Genomic DNA, 20,189 nt, shown 5'->3' with positions numbered 1-20,189 from the left:
CCTTCTGCTGCTGCCAACCATCACAACTACAAGTTTAAATAAGTTGTATCAAAAGTTGAATTGCTGAATCCGACAGGAATTCATAAATGTTTAGACTTAGACAGACACAAGGTAGCAAGAATCCCCCCTTTTTAATTTCTAATTAATGCAGAAAATGATCATTATCATGAAAAACAGTATTTCGTAAGGTAATCGTAAGGTAATCTTCTTTCTTGTTAATCATTTTTTATTATTCTAATAAAGGATCTTAATGTTGATTATAAAATTATAAACGACTACGTGCTGCGATTTAAATCCCAAGAGTGAATCATTTCCAGACAAATGTTTTCATTCGCATGCATGGCTACAACAAGTGCACTAGAGGGGAACATGTGTCAAACAATGTGAGGAAGTGATTTGTCCAAGTGGAAAAATACCAAAACAAAGTCAGATGATTTCCATTTTCCTCTGTGTGAGATTCTAAAACAATTTTTTTTTTTACTTTGATTAAACACCTTTAGATACCTTAGATAAACAAAAAATTACTTCACGTAAAATAACCTGTCAAAGAAAAGTTAATAGATTGATTCAATTTTAAGGGTAATGGTAATACAGAGATAAAATTTATGTTCATAGTTATCAGATATTAGCTTGTTAAAGTGCTTTTTTTTATTATCTGTCATGTCTTCAATAAATAAATCTATCTACAGCTGAAACCTGCTTATTTCAGCAGAGTCATGGCTATCCATGTATCTGCTGAGGTCATGGGGGTATACAGTACTCTGAAAAGGTTGTCCCAGGACAGGGATGAAAAGAAAAGGCAACATAGAGTGCTTAAATACTTCAAAATCAGACAGAACTTGTGGAAAGAACATGAATGACTTAATGCAGAAAGATCCCAGTCCAGAACTGGAACCTGCACGACCCTGCAGGCCTCAGTTATCACAGCATTGCCTTATAACTGCAGTAATAAGTTAGGCTAAAGCTTTCCAGCTATCCTAAATTACTTTTTTTTTTTTTGGCTGAACTTACATCTTACTTTTTGTTTGCTTGGTTGGTGTTTCTTGTCTTCCATGCCAGCTTGCATCTTATAGTTTTGGTCATAATTTGACAGAATGAGACAAACAACAACAGAGTACATTGTATTTCCTGCCCTGTATTAAAACTCTCGTCATGTTTGTTTATTTAATTTTTAAATTCCATTAGGAACTAAAGACACTTTACAGTTTAAAAAGTTTTTTCTGACATCAATATTAATGATGGATTTTGATTTTTTTCCCTTAAACTGAGGGAAAAAAGACCCTTGCTCCATTGCAAAGTGGGATAAAATCTAAAATGGAGAAGGTTCCAGCTAACATCACAGATTTTGTACTTAATGAGATTTTTTCTGCATAAATATCTAAATGATACCATAAAGCTTTGGAGTTCACACATTAAGAAACCTCCTGAATAGCAGCTCATTAATTGATACTGAAAACATTATATTCCTTAGATTAGATTTACTTTATTAAATTTACTTTACAAAAAGCGAAACAGCATACAGTAGAGTACCATTTAACAAACAAAAATGATGCCAAAAAAGGAGCAGACTGAAGCCACTGCTTATACTTGCCTACCCTATTTTTGGACTCAGCAGTTAATGAAAAAGGAGGAAACTACTGTCCATATACACATCCAGACACACAAACACAAGCATGTTTCTCTATCATCAAGGGCATGTTTAATTGACTTCCATTCATTTCTAACATATTAAAACTGATCCTTGAGGAAGACCCCCATTTTACAATTTCATTTTTTTTACTTTGTGTTGTTAATTTGTACATATCGTACAAATAAAGAGTTACATATATTACACCAGTAAGTCTGTCTGTCTGTCTGTCTGTAGAGAGATACTAAATAGATCTTATATGTTATAAGTGAAAGATTATGCTTTCTAGATCAGAGTTACGCAGCAGCTTCTCACAGAGATGGAAACAAACATGATGGCCTTATTGCCTGATTATTAGATAAAACCTTTTATTTGGACTGAGATGTTAAAAAAACCAACCAAGTCACGTCTTTGTGGATTATTGCTTCTGTTTCTTGTTTTGTACCCATTCTGTGTTGAAGTTTATATGAATACGGCTGCTTTAAGTTGTGACTTAAATATATTTTTTTGTTTTTTATTTAATGTTACTTCCTTTTCTGTTCTTTGAGTACTTCCTGCTTTTCTATCACAGCAGATTATATCTACCATCAGCTCACCTGCAGTGTTTTTTAAATTAAGGTCCTCTTGAGATTTCTGATTATTGTTGTTGTCTTCCTGTCACGTTAAGTTCCAACAGTTTCTCAGGTTTGGTCCTCATCCTTTTTGTTTATTGTTTTGCTTGTTATGTTCCTGTGCTGCACCGTCTGTTGGTCCCCTACTGTTGTCCACCTGTGGAGCTACTCACACTCTATGTTAGTTAACTAAATGGTTATGATTTAGAGGCTGCATTATCACTTTTAAAATATGATAGGTTTTATAAGATTAAAAAAGCCAGATGCTATAGTGAAGTAAACATTTTGTGTGATCCTTGTTCTACTCTAATGCACTGTGCGCAGGGTGGCTAAACTTCCCCAGGAGTAGATATAAAAAAAAAAATAGGCATTAATCAGCTGTTTATTCTGCTCTCTGACTTTGCCTGTCAGCCTCTATGAGAAATCTTGTTGAGGTTTGAGACTCAGTCTGTTGAAGTAAGCAGTGAGAAATTAGAGCCCTGATTGAATAATACGCCAAAATATGTCACTTCCAGTGAGGCTAAACCTCTTAAGCTGGCTGCTGGATGCTGATTGGCCAGCATACTTAAGGATTTGTGACTGACAGTGGCCAGAAAGTGAGGAAGTTTTCCTCATGAGTCGAGAGGTAAAGCGATCATTCATCAGAACAGTCATCTTGTGATGAACTCTTGCTGTGGTTTCTGGACTTTCTTATGTCAGAGAACATCACAACAGCTGTTTTCACTGGTTACAGTGATGTGTTTGATGTGTTTCAACATTTGTTAATAAAATATGTGAGCTTTGGATTTAAATAACGTCATTGAGACTCCCCTGTTTCAGAGAGCAGCAGCCGCCACTGCTATGCACACCTATAAATCATACAAATTATTGTATAATTTGATTCTACATTTAACCTGACATGGATAAAGTAAAAAAAAAAAAAAAGAAAAAAGTTTTTCGCAAAGTTTCATTTATAGTCAAATACAAACTACACCGTCATGAATTTGGGTGACTATTCTATAAATCAAGCATGTTTTTTCAAATTTCTTTGTTAATGAAGGTGATAAAAAATCTGAAAGAAAACCCATGTTTAATTCTCGATTCAGTTGTATCTGGTAAAAAATAAATAAATAAATAAAAAAAACTCAAGATAGACTTTTTTTGTTTTTTTCCTTTTGTTTTTTGGCATGAAACATGTTAAGTCAGGATGTTGGATGCTGGTCTCTTATAGAAGAAAACAAAATTTTAAAACTGAACAAAATGTCTTAATAGTTTAAGAGCATGATTACACAGTGTGTTTTTTCATTGTGAACAGATATCCTCAGTCATTTCTTAGTTTTGTTCTACTAGGTTGGTGTAAAATTATACCTAGATAAATTGTTTGAACTGTATAATTATGTTCTTGTTTATTCACACCACATTAAATCCCACCTTCTTACATGCCATGCATATGCAACATCACAAAGATAGATAATGATGAATCCTTTTTTTAGCAGTTTAACTCTAAAATGTGCAGCATTGCTCTCTGCCTTTCTTTTAAATAATAATTACTGAATGAGATTTTACCATTCATGACGGCAGTTAAATGTGATTTGTTTCACATATAATTTAATTCGATTTGAGTGAAACCGAGCTGGAAACAAATCTAGAAGTGCCTGCTAATTCTGTGCCATCAACAGTTATTTATACCGTATATTTACACATATCTCTAGTGTTAGGATGTTAAATCATGTTAAATTCAAATAAATGGGACAGAACACTATGTAGGAAAAAATGAAAACAACGTAGAATTGGTTACAGTCATCCATTTATATGCGTTTGTGGTTACTGTATCAAGCAGTTTAAGTAAATGGCTGACCCACTTTTCCACAGACTGCTGGAAAGCTTCTCACGATGATTACAACTTACATAATTGTGAAAACGGTAACTGAGGGTCTTTTGAAATAAGAACAAATGTATAAAATTGATGACTTTGTTTGGAGAGTAAAGACTTGCAAATAATACTTATGTTAACATTGATTGGAGCAGTGTGGTTAGGTTAAAGGGATCCCTTTCTGCAGTGAAGCGATCTGCAGAGAATATAAAAGAGCACTGTTTACAAAATTGTTGTGTTCCAGGTTTAGCTGGAGACATGATTGCTTCAGATTTTTCCCAGTTTTGTTTACACAATCCTAAATTCTAAAATTAATATCAAGATCATGCATTCTTTCCCTCCTTCATTTCTTTTCTTCCTGGTATCATTTCCTGCCTCCACAGTTCTTTTCATTCTTACTTGTATGAAGGTCCTTAAATGTATCTTCTTTTCTTGCCTGAAAAGATACCATTTTTGTGTTAAAGAATTACAATCAAAGAACACAGCTGTTCTGCTGACTAAGGATGCATGTCTACGATGAATGCAGGACAGTGTCTGTAACATCTGCTGAACTCTGACTCTCTCCCCCTGCAGCTGAGTCGTACTCTGTGGCGGACAGTGAAGGCAGCATTGCTCCCTCTGTAGGATCTCTGCCTCACCAAGCCTCTGGTAGCATCAGCCCCTGTTCCCACTCCTCATCTGGAGCATCGCGGCACCCCGTCAGCGCACTGAAAAAATGGCTCACAAATCCAGTCCGCAAGCTGAGCTCTGACCCTAGAGGTGGAGTGGGGAAAGCTGAGAAGCAGCCTTTCAAGGCAGATGGAAAGCAAAAGCCTTTATGTCACAGTGATACCAGACAAAGTTCGCTGGAAGTTCACAGTAACTACACCATCCTGTCCTCTGAAGACACGGTGAGACCCTTACAGCTGCACCACCCGCCTTATAAATGTTCTGTCTTATCCTCCTAATGCTGCTTATTTTTTGTATTTTTTTTGCAGGAGTGCAAAAGTCCAACAGCCGTGTCCCCTTCCCTTTCCTCTCGCCAGAACTACTTATGTGACCTTCTGGATGACTCACAGAGCCCAGTAATATGCTGCCCTACTCTTCCTTTAACGTGCACTAACGCCTCTTAGCAACCAATAACACTGTAACAGCCAATAACATAAAACCTTCCAACAATGTCGTAATTATGGTTATATGGTCAAGATCATTGTTTAAAATTCTAAAGACCATATCACTCAAAAACATCTGCCAGATCCTCTAAAAAAACAAGCCCACGAGCACAAAACATTTTTTTTCTTTTTCTTTCACTCTATTAAGGTGTTTAGTTTATAAAAAAGCAGAAGTTACGCCCAGAAATAACTGCATAATGACAAAACAGAAGAAAAAAAATGTCTTTTGTTTTTACTTACTAATTATCATTATTCCTAATGAATAACCTGCATAAGAAGAAAAGCAGATGAACAGTAGCTGTTGGAATCTGTGTTTTCAGCACCACAGCTCTGTGAACAGCAGCCTTAGGATTGCAAAAATGCATTTTAACCACTGATATAGAGAGAAAAATGTTGTCTCTGTGGAATTAAATGAACCCTCTCGCCCACTAAAGAGGTGCAAATGATCCATCCAGAGACAAAAAAAAAATATATATATATATGTTCTGCATATTAATGAAGGCAAACACACTAAATGGATTGCATTTGCAAATATCATTGGACTTTCATTCATGGGGCTAAAGAGGTTCCTTCATCCCCTCTCTTAGGCTTCTGTAAGTTCTGATGAAGTGTGTAATCTTCATAGCGGGGTGAAATCAGTCACACTTACCAGAAAATTGTAACTCTAAATTAGGAGAATAAAAATCTAAAGGCAAGGTGAGGGAAAACGGTCTGTTGGAGAGCTCCCCAGCCAATAAGGGTCAAGTGTCGTCACAAAAGCAAAGGATTAAAATACAAAAAAAAAAATTTATCAATGTTTTTTCCTCAAATGAACAAATAGTTTGACTGATGAAATGTTTCATTTATTTCACTCCTCTTGTCCCCTGTAGTTTAACTCTTTTTTTAATGGAACATACAAACAAAGTATTGTTGTGCATAATTGCACAAAGGAGGAAAATGTGCACACACTTACCAAGATATCGCTAGGCATGCATCCCTATTCAGCCCTCCAGTGATTTCTTTCTATAACCACCTTTCAGTTCAGTTATAGTCCCTTTGGGGTATTTAAAAATCTAGATGCCCCGTTACCTTTGTAGCTTTTCCAGTTGTTCTCTCTATCCTTTTCTGCTGTGTCCTTAACCTTGTTTGTTCACCAATGAGGTTTTTGCAGAACATCTGGATTTATTCAGAGTACATTATGTCCCATTTGGTAGTTCATAATTATGAGGTACATTGTAATGGTTAAAACTCAAAATCATAGGGAATTCTACTACAGTTTTGAAAAATGATGAAAGAACACGTAGAGTAACACTTCTTCAAGAAACTACACTAATTAATTCAAACTCATGCTCATATATTCATGTTCTGTAAAACAGTTCAACCCTCTCAAATCTTGTTCACAATACTTAGATTTGATTTCTTTCCTAAAGTGTTTTATTTTGTTTGATCAATTAATTCTGTTCATAATAATTAATAATTTCAGATGTTTGTGCAATAAAATTCCCTAAATTGTTCAAATTTACAGTTATGCATTCATGATACTGATGTAGGAAATTGTTTCCCAGTCTGATTTTCTTGTTGTACACCAAATTTCCTTAAATCAACGCATTGCATATCTCTTTTTAGCACAACGCATTTTAATATAGCAACAGTGTACTCCTCACTGTTACCCTAACTTATCTTTCATATAATTTACAGCACTGTTTTTCCAACCCCGGTCCTCAAGTCACTCTGCTCTGCATGTAAGACATGTCGCTACTTTAACCAACCTGATTCAGGTGATTGTAGTTCAAGACATGTTAATCAGTCATCAACTGAAATCAGTGCTGAAGCATCTCAAACAAAAACTGTGATTTACATAATATGCAGTGCTGTAAAAAATGTACCTTGGTAAACAAACAATAACTTTGTAAAAGTGTCTCTAGAAATGTTACCAATGCTGAATATTAGCACTGACCATCTTTCAGCAATGAGACTAAAACAAATGCTATCTCTCAGATAGGTGTGTGTCATGTGGCCACCAAATCATACTAGTCCCTCTCAGAGCTTAGGAGGCATTTTAATGATTTGTTAAACCATAAAACAACCAGGACTGCTTGTATAGAATTATCTTAAAAATATTCCTTCTTCTTTTTCAATGTAAACAGTGTAGTGGCCACCTGGTAATAAAGATGTGGGTCTTAGAAAAATCAGATCCATCAGGAAACCGCATAAAGCCAAAAATTATCAACGGCACATGTGTACACATGCGCAGTACACTATTTCTGGCCTGACTGAAGCTAAAAAAGAATTTGTTTATTTTCCAAACAAAAAATGTATACTGAGAACAACTTCTGACCTTTAATACAATTTATTTAGTTAATACAACTTAAATAGTTCATTTTACATGACAGGGCATATCTGTATAGAAAAAAAGGTTTTCCTCACAATTATCACTACTGGATAGATATCTTCCACCAGCTACACAGAGAAGTATAAAAAAAATCCATCATATTACACAATTTTATATTCTTCTGTTAAACCAGCAAACCTAAAGATTGTTACATTAATAACACAAATTTAATTTTCCAGGCATCAGAGGAGTTAATTTTTCATATTTTTCGTCTAACTCAGCAGTGAAAAGGATAAGCCACAAAAATGCCTTTGGGTTAACATGAAAAGCATTGTGGACAGAATTGTGCAACAATTCTGCAGTGAGATTAAAAGAGCTGCTGCGCCGAGGAAGAGGACAAAATGTGTTTGGACCAAAGCATGTCAAGGGGATTACAGTCATTTTCACATTAGACCGTGATGCTTTTTAGGTGAGGAGGGGTATTTGTTATATAACCAGTCGCTGCGCCTGGGTCACTGACCCTGATATCTGTTATATGACTTGACAAGCAGCACACCATTACCCGCCATGTCTGCTTATCTGTCTCTACTGCAGCAGTAATAAAAGGTGCTCATTAACTCCCAGGTTACTAGGAGGTGCATTGCTGTCATAATATCCAGCTGGAAATTTTTTTGAATTTCCTAAATTTCTTCAACCTGCAAGCGGCTTTTTTATAATATTGCTAACACTGTACTGTCAGAAGTTTTATGATTTATTTCTCAAATAACCTCCAAGCGTAATGAAAATGTTAATTCTTTGTGCATCAGAATAGCTTTAAACCTCACACAGACCCCCAAATCCTCTCAACTTGTTCGAATATCTTGGCAAAGTTTCTTATCATTTGTGTGATTTTGCTTTTCTGTTTCAGAGTCTAACATCTGGTGTAAACACTCTAGAGGTGGAGGACAGCTATATCGGGGCTGAAGACTCACCATCTGCTGTAATGGACAGCGAGGAGGAGAAAAAGCTTGCCTTGGAGAAGAGTTTGTGAGTAGTGAAATCTTTTTGTGCATTAAATGTAATAGAGAGGAAGTAAGAAGGCCGATGCTGCAGTTTGCTGCAAAATATCTCTCAAATGTCCCTTTAGTGTCCTGAATATTGATGCCACTGAGTAATTGAGCTAACAATAGAAATTCTTATTGCTGTGTATTTACATAATATCAACTGACAGGATCCAGTTTGATGTTCCACATAAAGAATAATCAGATCAATGTCAGCTTATTATCACCATTGGTGGGGCCTAGTGGTTAGAGCATAGAGGTTGGAATCCTGAGGTTCTGAGTTCGAGCCCCACTCCCACAGACTGCAACTCTGGGTCCCTGAGCAAGACCCTTAACCCCACACTGCTCCCTGGGCACCACACAATGGCAGCCCACTGCTCCCCAAGGTGATGGGTTAAATGCAGAGGTAAATTTCTCCATTGTAAGATCAATAGAGTTAATTTCATTCAATCATATTGAATATTATATTATATTCAATATATTATATATATTATATAATATTATATTATATATATTATTATATTATATAAAATTCAATCATTATTATCAATTATGATATTCAGCTTTCTGTTTTTTTTTTACTGTTTTAGAAGATGACTCCTAAGGCGAAAAAGCTAAAATAAAACCCCAATTATAAACATTTTGACATAAAAAAGAAATCATTAAATGATTTAAGGGACATTTTTAACCTTCAATCTGCTTAGAGCTCTGAAATAAATGCAGGTGGACTTTTACATTGTTTGTTTTTAGTCTTCAGTTGACTGCATAAGATGAATTCAATAATGGGTATAAAAGGGCCTGAAGATACAGGGTTGGTTGTGCACTGAAATCATTGAATAGAATTTTTGTACAAATCTTGACCACAGAACACATACCGATCTACTTTTTTCCACTTTGGTCAATTGTATTAAGACTAAGTCACAATTGAAGATTATTTACTTAAAACTTTAAAGCAAAGTGCATTGTATTTAATACATGAGTTTTTTTAGAACTCTGCATCATAAGTGTGATATTTTTGTTCTTGAAAAGCCTTCCTTACACATAAGACAGATTTAGTGAACAGATAATCTATAAAAGATCATACAGAAATACTGAATGTATCACAAATGATGCAAATAAATTATAAAATTTAACTATACAAATATATAATTTTTTTTATTTGTCAGAAAATTCAACGACGCCTCTAATTTGGAAAAAAAAAAAAAAATCTTTTTTAAGATTTCCTCTCACTGCCAAAGCTCAAATTGCGCACTTTGCACTTTATGTTCAGCAGAGGTTAATGTTGTTGTTTTTTATTGAAGGAGACAACCACAAAATAGTCTAATGACAAGTCCAGTGGAAAAAAAAAAAAAAAAGAAACTAAACATCAAGAAATTAACTCATCTACGTTATCTTATTACAGAAATTGCAAATTATATGCTGGGAAGATAAAAGCAGTCAAATCTGTGCCTTATTTCCTAAACCCAAAGGAAGAAAACTTGCAGCAGGGTAATTTATCAGAGAAAAATATTTTTGGATTATTATTAAAACTAGAGAAAAAAAAGAAAAAAAAAACTATACTTCATATAAAAAGATTTGCTGTTAAAAGAAATGCTGATAAATGTACTCTAAGTGTCTGTAAAAGAGAAGCACCGATCCGATACCTGGATCGGCCATATTGGCTCTGCTATTGAGTAATTAGCTGGATCGGATATCGGTGACTTGATATCGGATATCAGAGATCCAATCCATTGCACTTTACATGGAACTGTTATTTCATTTTTTTGTTACCTATTTGTTAATAGACAATATAGAGTAGATTTATATGTGTGTGAATTTGTTACCTTTTTTACACAATGTTTATGCCGAGGCTAAAGCATTCATATGGAAATATATGGTTCATCCATTTCACAGTTGAATCATATTGCAGCGGATATCGGCCGATGTGCTCAGCCCAGGTATCAGTTTGGATTGGATCTGGAAAAAACTATATCAGTGCATCTCTAGTCTGCAAGTCAGAACTGTACAGATCCATCCAAGAAGCTAAAGATAAAAAAAAGCTAATAAAAAAAGTTGAATTAACAAACTGTATCATTTCAAGTTTTCTGACTACAATCTGCAGTAGGTTTTTCTTTTTTTATAAGTGACATGGCTCTCTGCTCAGGGCAGCATCCCTATAGGGGGCAGCACAAATTAATAGTCAGAATGTTCTATGAATGACAGTGTGTCATTGGCATCTCCATGTTGTAGACAAGTAAAAGGCAATAAATTAAAACATATTTGACGGCGGCTAACAGTGCAGAGGCTGGTTTCTGATTATCAACGATTTATTTTTGAAAAAAGAAAAAAACTCAAAATTAAAATCTTTACCAAATACAACAGACCTTTTTAATATTAGTAAATACAATTCAACAGAATTTTAAAAGCTTTTTTATGATTTATCACCAGGCCCGATTGGTTATAGGAACTTTTGCGTGTTACCATCTGAGCCTGATGTTTGTGAAATGCTCATTTATAAACATGTCGTACCTGTAAGAACAGTGCCATCACATCAAAGAAATGGCATACATTACAAAAACCTATAAATAAGTAAGGGAAATTACTTTAAGTGTGTAAAATAAAATTACCCATCAAGTATAAACACATTACAGGGTTCATGAAGGTTATCATGGAGACCATTGATAAGCATTTCACATTTCTATTTATTTCCCAATCCTCCCAGATATGTGCTGGCAGAGCTGATAGAGACAGAGAGATTATACGTCGAAGATCTTGGACTCATAGTTCAGGTATGTCTCCATCTGCTTTGAGTTGCTTTTGGTAAACATTGTTAAGATTTGTGTTTGAGGACAGATATAAATGGTAGATGTTTGTTTGTTCAGGGCTACATGAGCATGATGGCTAATCAGGGCGTTCCAGAGGACATGAGAGGAAAAGACAGGATCGTCTTCGGAAACATTCACCAGATCTATGACTGGCACAAGGAGTGAGCTTCCACTCTGTTTGAATCTTAACAATCTAATACAGTTTAAGTTTTTCAGATATTTCCTGATGTTCCAGCATGTGTCATGTGCTCTTAGATGCTTGTGTCCTGCCTGAAAATATGACTGTGTCTGATGATGCTTCTGTCATGCAGCTATTTCCTGGGAGAGCTGGAAAAATGCATCAGCGATCCAGACAGCCTGGCCCAGCTCTTTATTAGACATGTAAGTCTGAACGACCCGCAATGAAAGGCTTTTACTGCATGATTTTTATTTGGATGAAGGTTCGTTTTGTCGTCTCAGATCCCCTCCAGTGTAAAGTTTTTGGCCAGCTGTCTTTCAGATGTGTTTTCTTTTTTGGGGATCGAGTTTATTCAGCTGCAGCTGCAGAATAAAAGGATCTCATAATCACTGTAGTTCCACTAAAGCGTCCTTAAAGACTACAATCAGAGTTAAAGATTCTCCATGGAGACTAGGCTGTTGGTCCAAGGAAGCGCATTTAGCAGTTTGAGAGCTTTCTAATGTCTTTTTTCCTCCAAACACAAGTAAAATGAAATTTCTCTCTTTAAATGTAGATGCAAAATAAAAATAAAAAACTGAGATCTACATATATTTTGTATGAATCTCAACCATCTTGTTAAACTACAGTTGCAAGCTGCAGCTTATAAAAGTTTTGTGAAGGTTTTAATTAAGCCTTTTTTTGTGCACTGATATTGAAACTCTTTGGTGGGAACCCAGTAAAATTTGAGAGGAAACCAGTAAATATACGTTGTCTCTCTTCATCCTCTGCTTCAATTGCTCTCATAAACTCAGTATTTAGAAAAACCTTTTGAGGCTCTGATTGTGTTAAACCCGCAGGAGCGCCGTCTTCACATGTATGTGGTTTACTGCCAAAATAAACCCAGGTCGGAACATATTGTCTCAGAGTACATTGAGACCTACTTTGAGGTGAGAGAATTTGATCATTCATTACCAGATCGAAGTTTGTATCATGAAAATAGCCATGTTGTCCAACAAAGTGTGTCCTAGTGTATTCAACTGCACAGTCAAACATTTTGGTCTTAACTTGTTGCTAGGATATCCGGCAGCAGCTGGGCCACAGGCTGCAGCTCAATGATCTGCTGATCAAACCCGTTCAGAGGATCATGAAGTACCAGCTGCTGCTAAAGGTGATGAGTATTTATATTTTACAATGGTGAATCACAGGTACTGCTTCCTCCTATCATTTTTATTTTAGTAATGAAAACAAATGTCTAATGAGCAGGGGCAAAGCTAGATGGGGGCCCAGGGTGGCCAGGCCACCCTTAGCCTGTTAATGACCACCCCTTCAAGATGAGCCCATGTTAATGTTATTGAAAAGCGAGTTTCTCTCTAAAGCATCCGGTGTTAGAAGTTAAATGCTTTAAGCAATTGTACATCTTAACTGTTCTTATATTAACACCACAAAAATACAGTGGTTTTTAATCTAGGTCATTATACTAACATTACAAATGATACATACAGAATTCAGGCTCTTTTCAGAATTAGTTTTTGTATTTTATGGGAGAGATGGGAAAGTTATGTGTCTGCAAATCATCTTGGAGTCTTCTATGTAATTCGAGATAAAAAATAAACATTTTACGTTTGTATTAGTATATGTTTATCTTAATATTACGCATTACAGTTACTGTGTATAGTGGAAGATTTCCCTCCAGAAAATTGGTAAGACATGCCCATTTTTTAAATAACTGTGCATGCAATAACAGCTTTTCAGTAACATTTTCAAATTAGACAGTGAGAGCTGGAGCTAGCTGAACCAAAGCTAACTGGAAACATAAACACTAGAAGTGTGGATCCACAGCAAATGTACTCCAATAGAAAAGATGTTCCCCCCGGAAATCAAACTAGAGAGAACATCCAATATATATGTAATTTAGAGAACACAGATGTCTAAATATTTGTTTATCTATTAGTAAGAGCATTAGGAAAATCTAGTTAGTATTTGTTTGGAAATATGTAGGTGTTTATTTTGCTGTAGGTACAGCGTAGATTGACCCTGAACTAGTTCTGGCTGCTATCAACTTCCGGCTACTCCTCAGTACACATTGGTTCCTGCCGGGCCACCCCATAAACATTTTCTGGCTATGCCACTGCTAATGTACTCTTAATGAGTTTCACTCCAGTAGTGATTCAAGAGATCCACACACACACAAACTTGTCTCACTATCTTTTCAGGGCCTTCCCATTCACTTCCATTAATTCACACATTACCCATGACCCTTACCCCAACCTTAATGATTACGGGTTCACACTTAACCTAAACCCCAACCTAAACTCAGTACACACCTTAGTCCTAAATGTCACTTCTCACCCAACAACAGCAATTCCCCGTGTGTGATCCAGGCATCGAGGAACCACACGGGGTCCAGGCATCCCGATTCCTTGGGTTTTATGTAATGTAGTGGAACGCTAAAGATAACCTGTTGTTACTGCATAAAGAAAAGGAAATGAAAAGAGCTGAAAAGCATTGAAATCTTTTAGTATTCAAAAGAAAGACATTCCTGATTTATACGTTATAGGGATAAAACTCATTAATCCATTCAACATATTCTTGTTAGAACATTATTTATTGTCAAATGTTCCATTTTGTCATTAAAACTACAGACAGTTGCTTTCTGCAGCCTCAACTCACACATTCATCCGTTTATGGTTATTTATGTGGCACCAAGGTTTGAATATAATCTAAATAACTTTTTTAATTGATGAAAATATCTTTTACTGTAGGATATTTTCTTGCTCTCATCCATAATAACAATCACTTTTAACAGTCTTACTACAAAATATCAACATGCACTCCTCTCTCTGTCACTTTCAGGACTTTTTGAAATATTACAGCAAAGCAGGAAGGGATGTTGAAAAGCTTCAGGTTTGGACTAAGTTTCACCCCCTAAGGTCTTTTCTATATTCTATTCTATTCCTGTTTTAATACTTTTATACCATGTTATCTCTCAGAAAGCAGTGGAGGTGATGTGCTTTGTGCCAAAACGCTGTAATGATATGATGAATGTTGGAAGGCTCCAGGGGTTCGAGGTAAATTAACATTTCAAATATTTGATGCGTTTCGAAAAATGAGATGTAATGGATTGACTGTGTGCTGTTCCAGGGGAAGATTACAGCTCAGGGGAAGCTGCTCCAACAGGATACTTTCTCCGTCAGCGAGCAGGAAGGCAACATAGTATCCAGAGTGAGGGAGAGACGAGTCTTTCTGTTTGAGCAGCTGGTTATCTTCAGTGAGCCGATAGAGAAGAAAAAGGGTTGTCCTTTGCCAGGGTATACCTTCAAAAACAGCATCAAGGTGAAGAGAGAGGGCTCCCTTTGCATGAAATTATAGAGATTTTGTTTTCTTCTTGTTTAATCTTACCAATCTCGGCTCTGTAGGTCAGCTGCTTGGGTGTAGAGGGGCCCTCTGAAGAGGATCCATACTGCCTTGTCCTGACGTCCAGAGGAAAAGATGGCAGTATAACCCGCTTCATCATGCATGCCTCATCTATGGAAATACAACAAGCCTGGTACAATGATGTCGTCCAGATTCTAGACTCTCAGAGGAACTTCTTAAATGGTATCAAAGCTCAGTTTTGCTTTAGCATCCAATCAGAGTTCAGTGATTCACAGTGATGTGACACATCCTCCTGTCCTCTGCAGCCCTGCAGTCCCCGATCGAGTACCAGCGCAGGAAAGGCACAACCAACAGCCTTGGTAGGAGCATGAAGTCTGCAGGTGTTGAACCAACTGACTCCTCATCGCCCATGGAGCGGCGTCACCAGCCCTGCCTGCTGTTTTACAACAACTCCTTGCCCTCTCTGCACTCACCACGACTCAGCTCTACATCACAGGTTATTCATTCGCACAGTTATGCTCATGCACAGTACCTCATCCCTGTTCTCCCATCTTTACCAGATGTCTCTTACCATTTAAGGTCTCAAACGCATCTGCTGTGACTCTTCGAGTGGGCCACCCTTCGTTTTCCTCTCAACAGCAGCTCAGTTTGTGCGAAGAGGTGAAACATGACTGTAGCACCTTCAGCACCCTCTCACCCTGCAGCCATCACCGCTGTATGGTAGGTTACCCAAGCCCCATGGAGTTTGTTATAAATGTAGCACTGAATGTTAACCACAATCTGATAGAGAAAAAAAAACATAGTCTGTGGCCATAGGGAGAAAAAGATAGATTATTTTGTAACAATGCATTTCAGCTCCTTAGATTATGCAATATGAATAATGTTATAATATTTTTTATTCAGTAGACAGCTAAATTGTGTAGATTATATTAGCAGAGCTATAATCTCTGTGACTTGTGTCACGATCACTGATGTTTAGAGGAAATAAGTCTCCAGCTGCCATTGTCTGGTATCCTGTTGTTTTTTTCTCAGTGGATTTATAAACCCGTTCAGCCTAATTTGTTACCAGGCCCGTTCAGTCTCTTGGTTTATGGAAAACCCACTGACCCGCTGGTTTTTATCTTGGTTGCTAAGACTTCCACCAAGAGTTTGATTGAAGAGTACTCATTAGGCAAGCTGATCTGGCCTGAATCCACAGCCTTGTTCTCGTCCTCTTGGCTCCAGCTTCGTATTTTTGGATCTGCAGTGTTTCCATTGTGCTTCAGCTGCATGGGAGAACAGAGCAATTTCCCATGTACCTAAAAAAGGTCTAAAAACGGCTGTCCTAATCTGGTGGAAAACTACTAGAATTTGTGATCTCATAAATATAGCAACAAGTACAGCAGTCGGGTTAAATTAGGATTGGGTTTGTTTGTTTTTTTAGCATATAATGGGTGCTTAAAAAGTACACCACTTAAAACTCAATTTAGATTTAAAGTCTACTGTTGGTCTTTAGCGACTGCTGTATTTGAAAAGTGACACAGACCATTTCAAACGAACTAAAAGATGCCCTGATTTGCCTTTCTTCAAGTGCACTACAACATAAAATAATTAAGCAGAATGTGGATTTTTCACTGCTGTCTGATAAAGGTCCCCTGTGGTTCATCAAGACAGAGTTCTCTATAAGCTGACAAGTCTCCTCAAGTATCCCCCTGCCACCATGATAATCAACCACCATACTCCCACCACGGACATGTTGTGCATGTTGAAAATGCTCAGAGAACTCCCATGCTTCATCATGTGTTATAGACAAATAAGCTGCATGCATGTGCTGGACTTGGTCCTCAGAGAATTAGCACAGGATTGGCCTAATGCCAAGGCTGCAACCTAACGTCCACACCAAGCTGGCGCACCTCCAAATAGTTCACTTTAATGCTCTTAGCAGAGCACCACTGCTCTGTCTGCTGCCAAAAGTGGACAATATACAAACTCTACCCCATAAAATGACACCACGATGTGGGACCTTTTATAATTACACTGGTTATGGTTTCCAGTAGGTTAAGACTCAAATACATGCACTCCTGAGTTGCACATAGAGGGAAGGTTTGAGCTTTTTGGACTTGGTGTGATCAGCTCACAGAGACCAGTCAAAAACAGATTTAGGGTTTTGTGTGCAATATCACTTCTGACTCATCTTGTAAAGGAAGGAGCGGGAATTGTTGTTCCAGAAAATTTGTAAACACAACCTTTTTAGAGGTCTTTTGCCCTCTCTAATAAAAGCTGATGTTTCCTCTTAATAAATTTGACTGAAAATGATTGCAAGAGGTACAGAATCCTCCCACATGTATTAGAAACATGGTGCTGATTCTGAGGAAACATATCGGTGAAGATTACCAACTTTTTGCCCAGCTTATCTGCTTTACTATTTATTTTCTGGACAGACCCACCTATGGAACTAGTTTACGTTTGTCTCTAACATACTAAGTGTTTAGGGATCAGTGCTTCTATGTTCTTTTTATGTCTCCAGGCCAGCTAAAAGTCTTGACTGAGCCCGGAAAAAAAATAAATAAATTGACGACTGGGGGCCTGTCAATTCATATTTTGTATAGCCCTGATTGATCAATCTTTGAATGAGGGTTAGGGTTAGGGTCTTGGCTAAAATTTTACGTTTTTCAAATAACCTTTTCTGGAAGCAAAAATATTTAATAAATACGTGAAAAATATTTGATTATTTTTTTTATTAAGGATTTAAAAAAAAAACTCTATTTATTTATTTAATGCATGCATTTAAAGAAATCATTTAAATGTTTACATTTAGAAATAGAGATCTTTCCAATTTTTTATTTATGAAATATGCAGCACATTTGGCTTTCCCTACACATTTGATCCCATTTATAGATTTCTACATTTGTCATGTTAAAATTGGACCACAAAATGTTCTGATCGAAATCTTTCTTAAGCAGTTAAGGTTTCACAGAAGGATTGTCTATTTATTCACTTCCACCACAGCATTGTTGCAGCTGTGGATGTGCCATATAGTCATATCAGACAAATTAAAAACTTCTCAACCTGTTAACAAAACCCATTGGTTCAGTCTTAATTATAACTTTATCTAGCAAAGATAGGGAACACACCCTTGACAGAATCTGCAGAGTTTTTTTGCACCACCAGAGTGCTTAGAAGCTATTACCGCCTTCTCAGGCTTTTGCAGGTGAGGTCGATCTAAAGTTTTATTCTATCTAAAGCTGTTCCTCTGGCTTGATGTGGCTTCTTTAGGTTAGAGCCGCTGTACCCTTCATGTTAAAGGGATGGAGCTGCTGCCTGACCGTGTACGGTGGGGAAGATACAGGTTCTGTATTTTCCTGTCTCCACCTGCAGCACAGCCAATCTTATGTATAGCAGCTTGACAAACTTCAGAGAAACTGTGTCAGAGGCATAACCAGTTGGAAGGAATGGCTGGTGGGGGTACATCCCAATACTCCAATGGATCATAGGAAAGAATTTTATGAAACTTAAGAATAAAGATCCAATTCCTTGCAAACATCTTTAAAAAAAAAATTAATATTTGTGGGAAAAGATTCAAGGCCCCCCCCTAATGTGGGCCCAGGATAACTACCGTAACCTGGTTGTTCCCCCCTGTCGGAGGGCGTGTATGTCTCCACTCTCTCTTTGAACACCAGTCTGCATCAGCAGAAGGCTGCTCACCCAGAGCCCACTTCCTGTTTCAAATTGAGTTTTCCCTCTCTGCTGTCGGTGCGAGTGATTGCTGCAGAGTTAATGATACAATGCAAGCAAATGTCTGCTGCCACTACTGGCTCATCTAGTTCTTCAAAGTCAGTGATTCAAAGCAGTCAGCTAGGTTTCCATATATAGAAAACCTTGAACCAATCTGTCTGTGTGGTTTGATTAGATCGACTGTGAAGTGCCTTGTGTTACGAATTACAGTATTATATGTATTAATATACATTTGACACCACTGACAGATTGGAAAGCAATATATATTATTGATATTTGTGTGTTTCTAAATTTTCTCTCAGGGTGTGAATGCCAGTTTGCAGACTATTGCATTCAGTGATGGAGCAAACTACCCAGCTCTTCGTCCGAACAGCTTGGATCAACTGAAGGAGAGCGAGCAGAACTGACCATCTCTAAGTCATGAACTCATTCCATTTGTCTGGACTTTGTTGGGACAGGTGTTTATGCCTTTGCTCATTGGAAAGCCTGCAGGGCCAACCTTGAGGGGATCTTATGGAAAACTCCATGGTTGAGTGTGTCTGGGTGTGCGCATATGCAGCATATAAACATAAAGTTAATCAAAATGGTAGTAAGTCAGTCTTGAAAACACCTTTTTCATTGCAGACTTTGGTGTTCTTTGCCAGGGTATGTATTTAATTTTATTTTTCTGTATTTCAATGGGTATTTTTTAGTGACTATAACCGGTCCTAATCAGCCATTTCTAAATTGAGTCTCCCTCAGAGGCAGTATATAAAATTCCCATGCTACAACCACAGCCTGATGTTGCACCAATTTGGAGTAACTATAACCTGCAGATTAAGTCTCAGATCAGATCTATATGTGCATTTCCTACAGATTAGCAAAAAATGTGTGTTTTCCTTTCCATGGACTATTTTATCCCACCTACTGTGTTATCTGGAATAAGCACATCTGGAAACTCTCCCGACATATGTTGTGTAATCAAGTCGGCTGAGGAAAAAGGGAACAAAGATTAAAATGAGGTCTGTCTGTCACTGTCACCTTAAATGTTAATAATTAATGTTGGATCATAACAGTTTGTATATGTATGTCGTGTACTGAAAAAAAATAAGAATAAAACTGAAATGACATTGCAATGGTTATTGCCTAACTTCTTGTTTTTTTCCTTATGTTTAAATATGAATTGTCTTTTCAAATCACATTTTTAAGGCAGCATCTCTGCTATCTGGAACTAATTGGTATCTATTACTAAATTGAAATAAACATTTGTGTATATAATTTGGATTTAAGGGACCGTATTAAACACTGGACCACTTTTTACATTCAACACATGAAAATCCTTTGATCTAAACCATTTTATCATGGCTCTGGTCACATGATTAATGTATGTAAACTCTAGCAGGTTTACATAGCCTGTGCTTATGTCTATCCATCCATCTATCCTTTGGTCAAAGCTTACCAGCTTTCCTGCCTCTGAGGAATACTTCTCTACCACCACCCCGTTAGTTTTTACAGTTTCATGTTGGCCTTATCTGACCATAGAAAAATTCTTTCACATGTTGTGTCCC

The 20,189-nt window shown here is 37.0% G+C and overlaps 1 protein-coding gene across 2 annotated transcripts in view; it reads left to right on the top strand.

The window, feature by feature from the left end:
• arhgef25b (Rho guanine nucleotide exchange factor (GEF) 25b) overlaps positions 1 to 19,761 on the top strand; it is a 39,599-nt gene extending 19,838 nt beyond the window's left edge. For both annotated transcript variants that reach the window (XM_038275260.1, XM_038275259.1), the window contains exons 2-16: positions 4,664 to 4,980; positions 5,068 to 5,154; positions 8,460 to 8,578; positions 11,294 to 11,360; positions 11,454 to 11,557; positions 11,708 to 11,777; positions 12,411 to 12,500; positions 12,629 to 12,721; positions 14,407 to 14,457; positions 14,544 to 14,621; positions 14,695 to 14,886; positions 14,970 to 15,150; positions 15,234 to 15,424; positions 15,508 to 15,648; positions 18,945 to 19,761. In XM_038275260.1, the coding sequence (XP_038131188.1) occupies positions 4,664 to 4,980; positions 5,068 to 5,154; positions 8,460 to 8,578; positions 11,294 to 11,360; positions 11,454 to 11,557; positions 11,708 to 11,777; positions 12,411 to 12,500; positions 12,629 to 12,721; positions 14,407 to 14,457; positions 14,544 to 14,621; positions 14,695 to 14,886; positions 14,970 to 15,150; positions 15,234 to 15,424; positions 15,508 to 15,648; positions 18,945 to 19,049 (1,886 nt within the window). In that variant the 3' untranslated portion in view covers positions 19,050 to 19,761. The remainder of the gene's footprint in view (positions 1 to 4,663; positions 4,981 to 5,067; positions 5,155 to 8,459; positions 8,579 to 11,293; positions 11,361 to 11,453; positions 11,558 to 11,707; positions 11,778 to 12,410; positions 12,501 to 12,628; positions 12,722 to 14,406; positions 14,458 to 14,543; positions 14,622 to 14,694; positions 14,887 to 14,969; positions 15,151 to 15,233; positions 15,425 to 15,507; positions 15,649 to 18,944) is intronic.
• The last annotated feature ends 428 nt before the right edge of the window (positions 19,762 to 20,189 follow it).

Source organism: Cyprinodon tularosa, unplaced genomic scaffold (assembly GCF_016077235.1).
Source record: "Cyprinodon tularosa strain WSP-4 unplaced genomic scaffold, ASM1607723v1 ctg95, whole genome shotgun sequence".
Classification (NCBI taxonomy): Eukaryota; Metazoa; Chordata; class Actinopteri; order Cyprinodontiformes; family Cyprinodontidae; genus Cyprinodon; species Cyprinodon tularosa.
The sequence above is the reverse complement of the archived record's forward strand: the minus strand, read 5'-3'. Positions and strand labels throughout refer to the sequence as shown.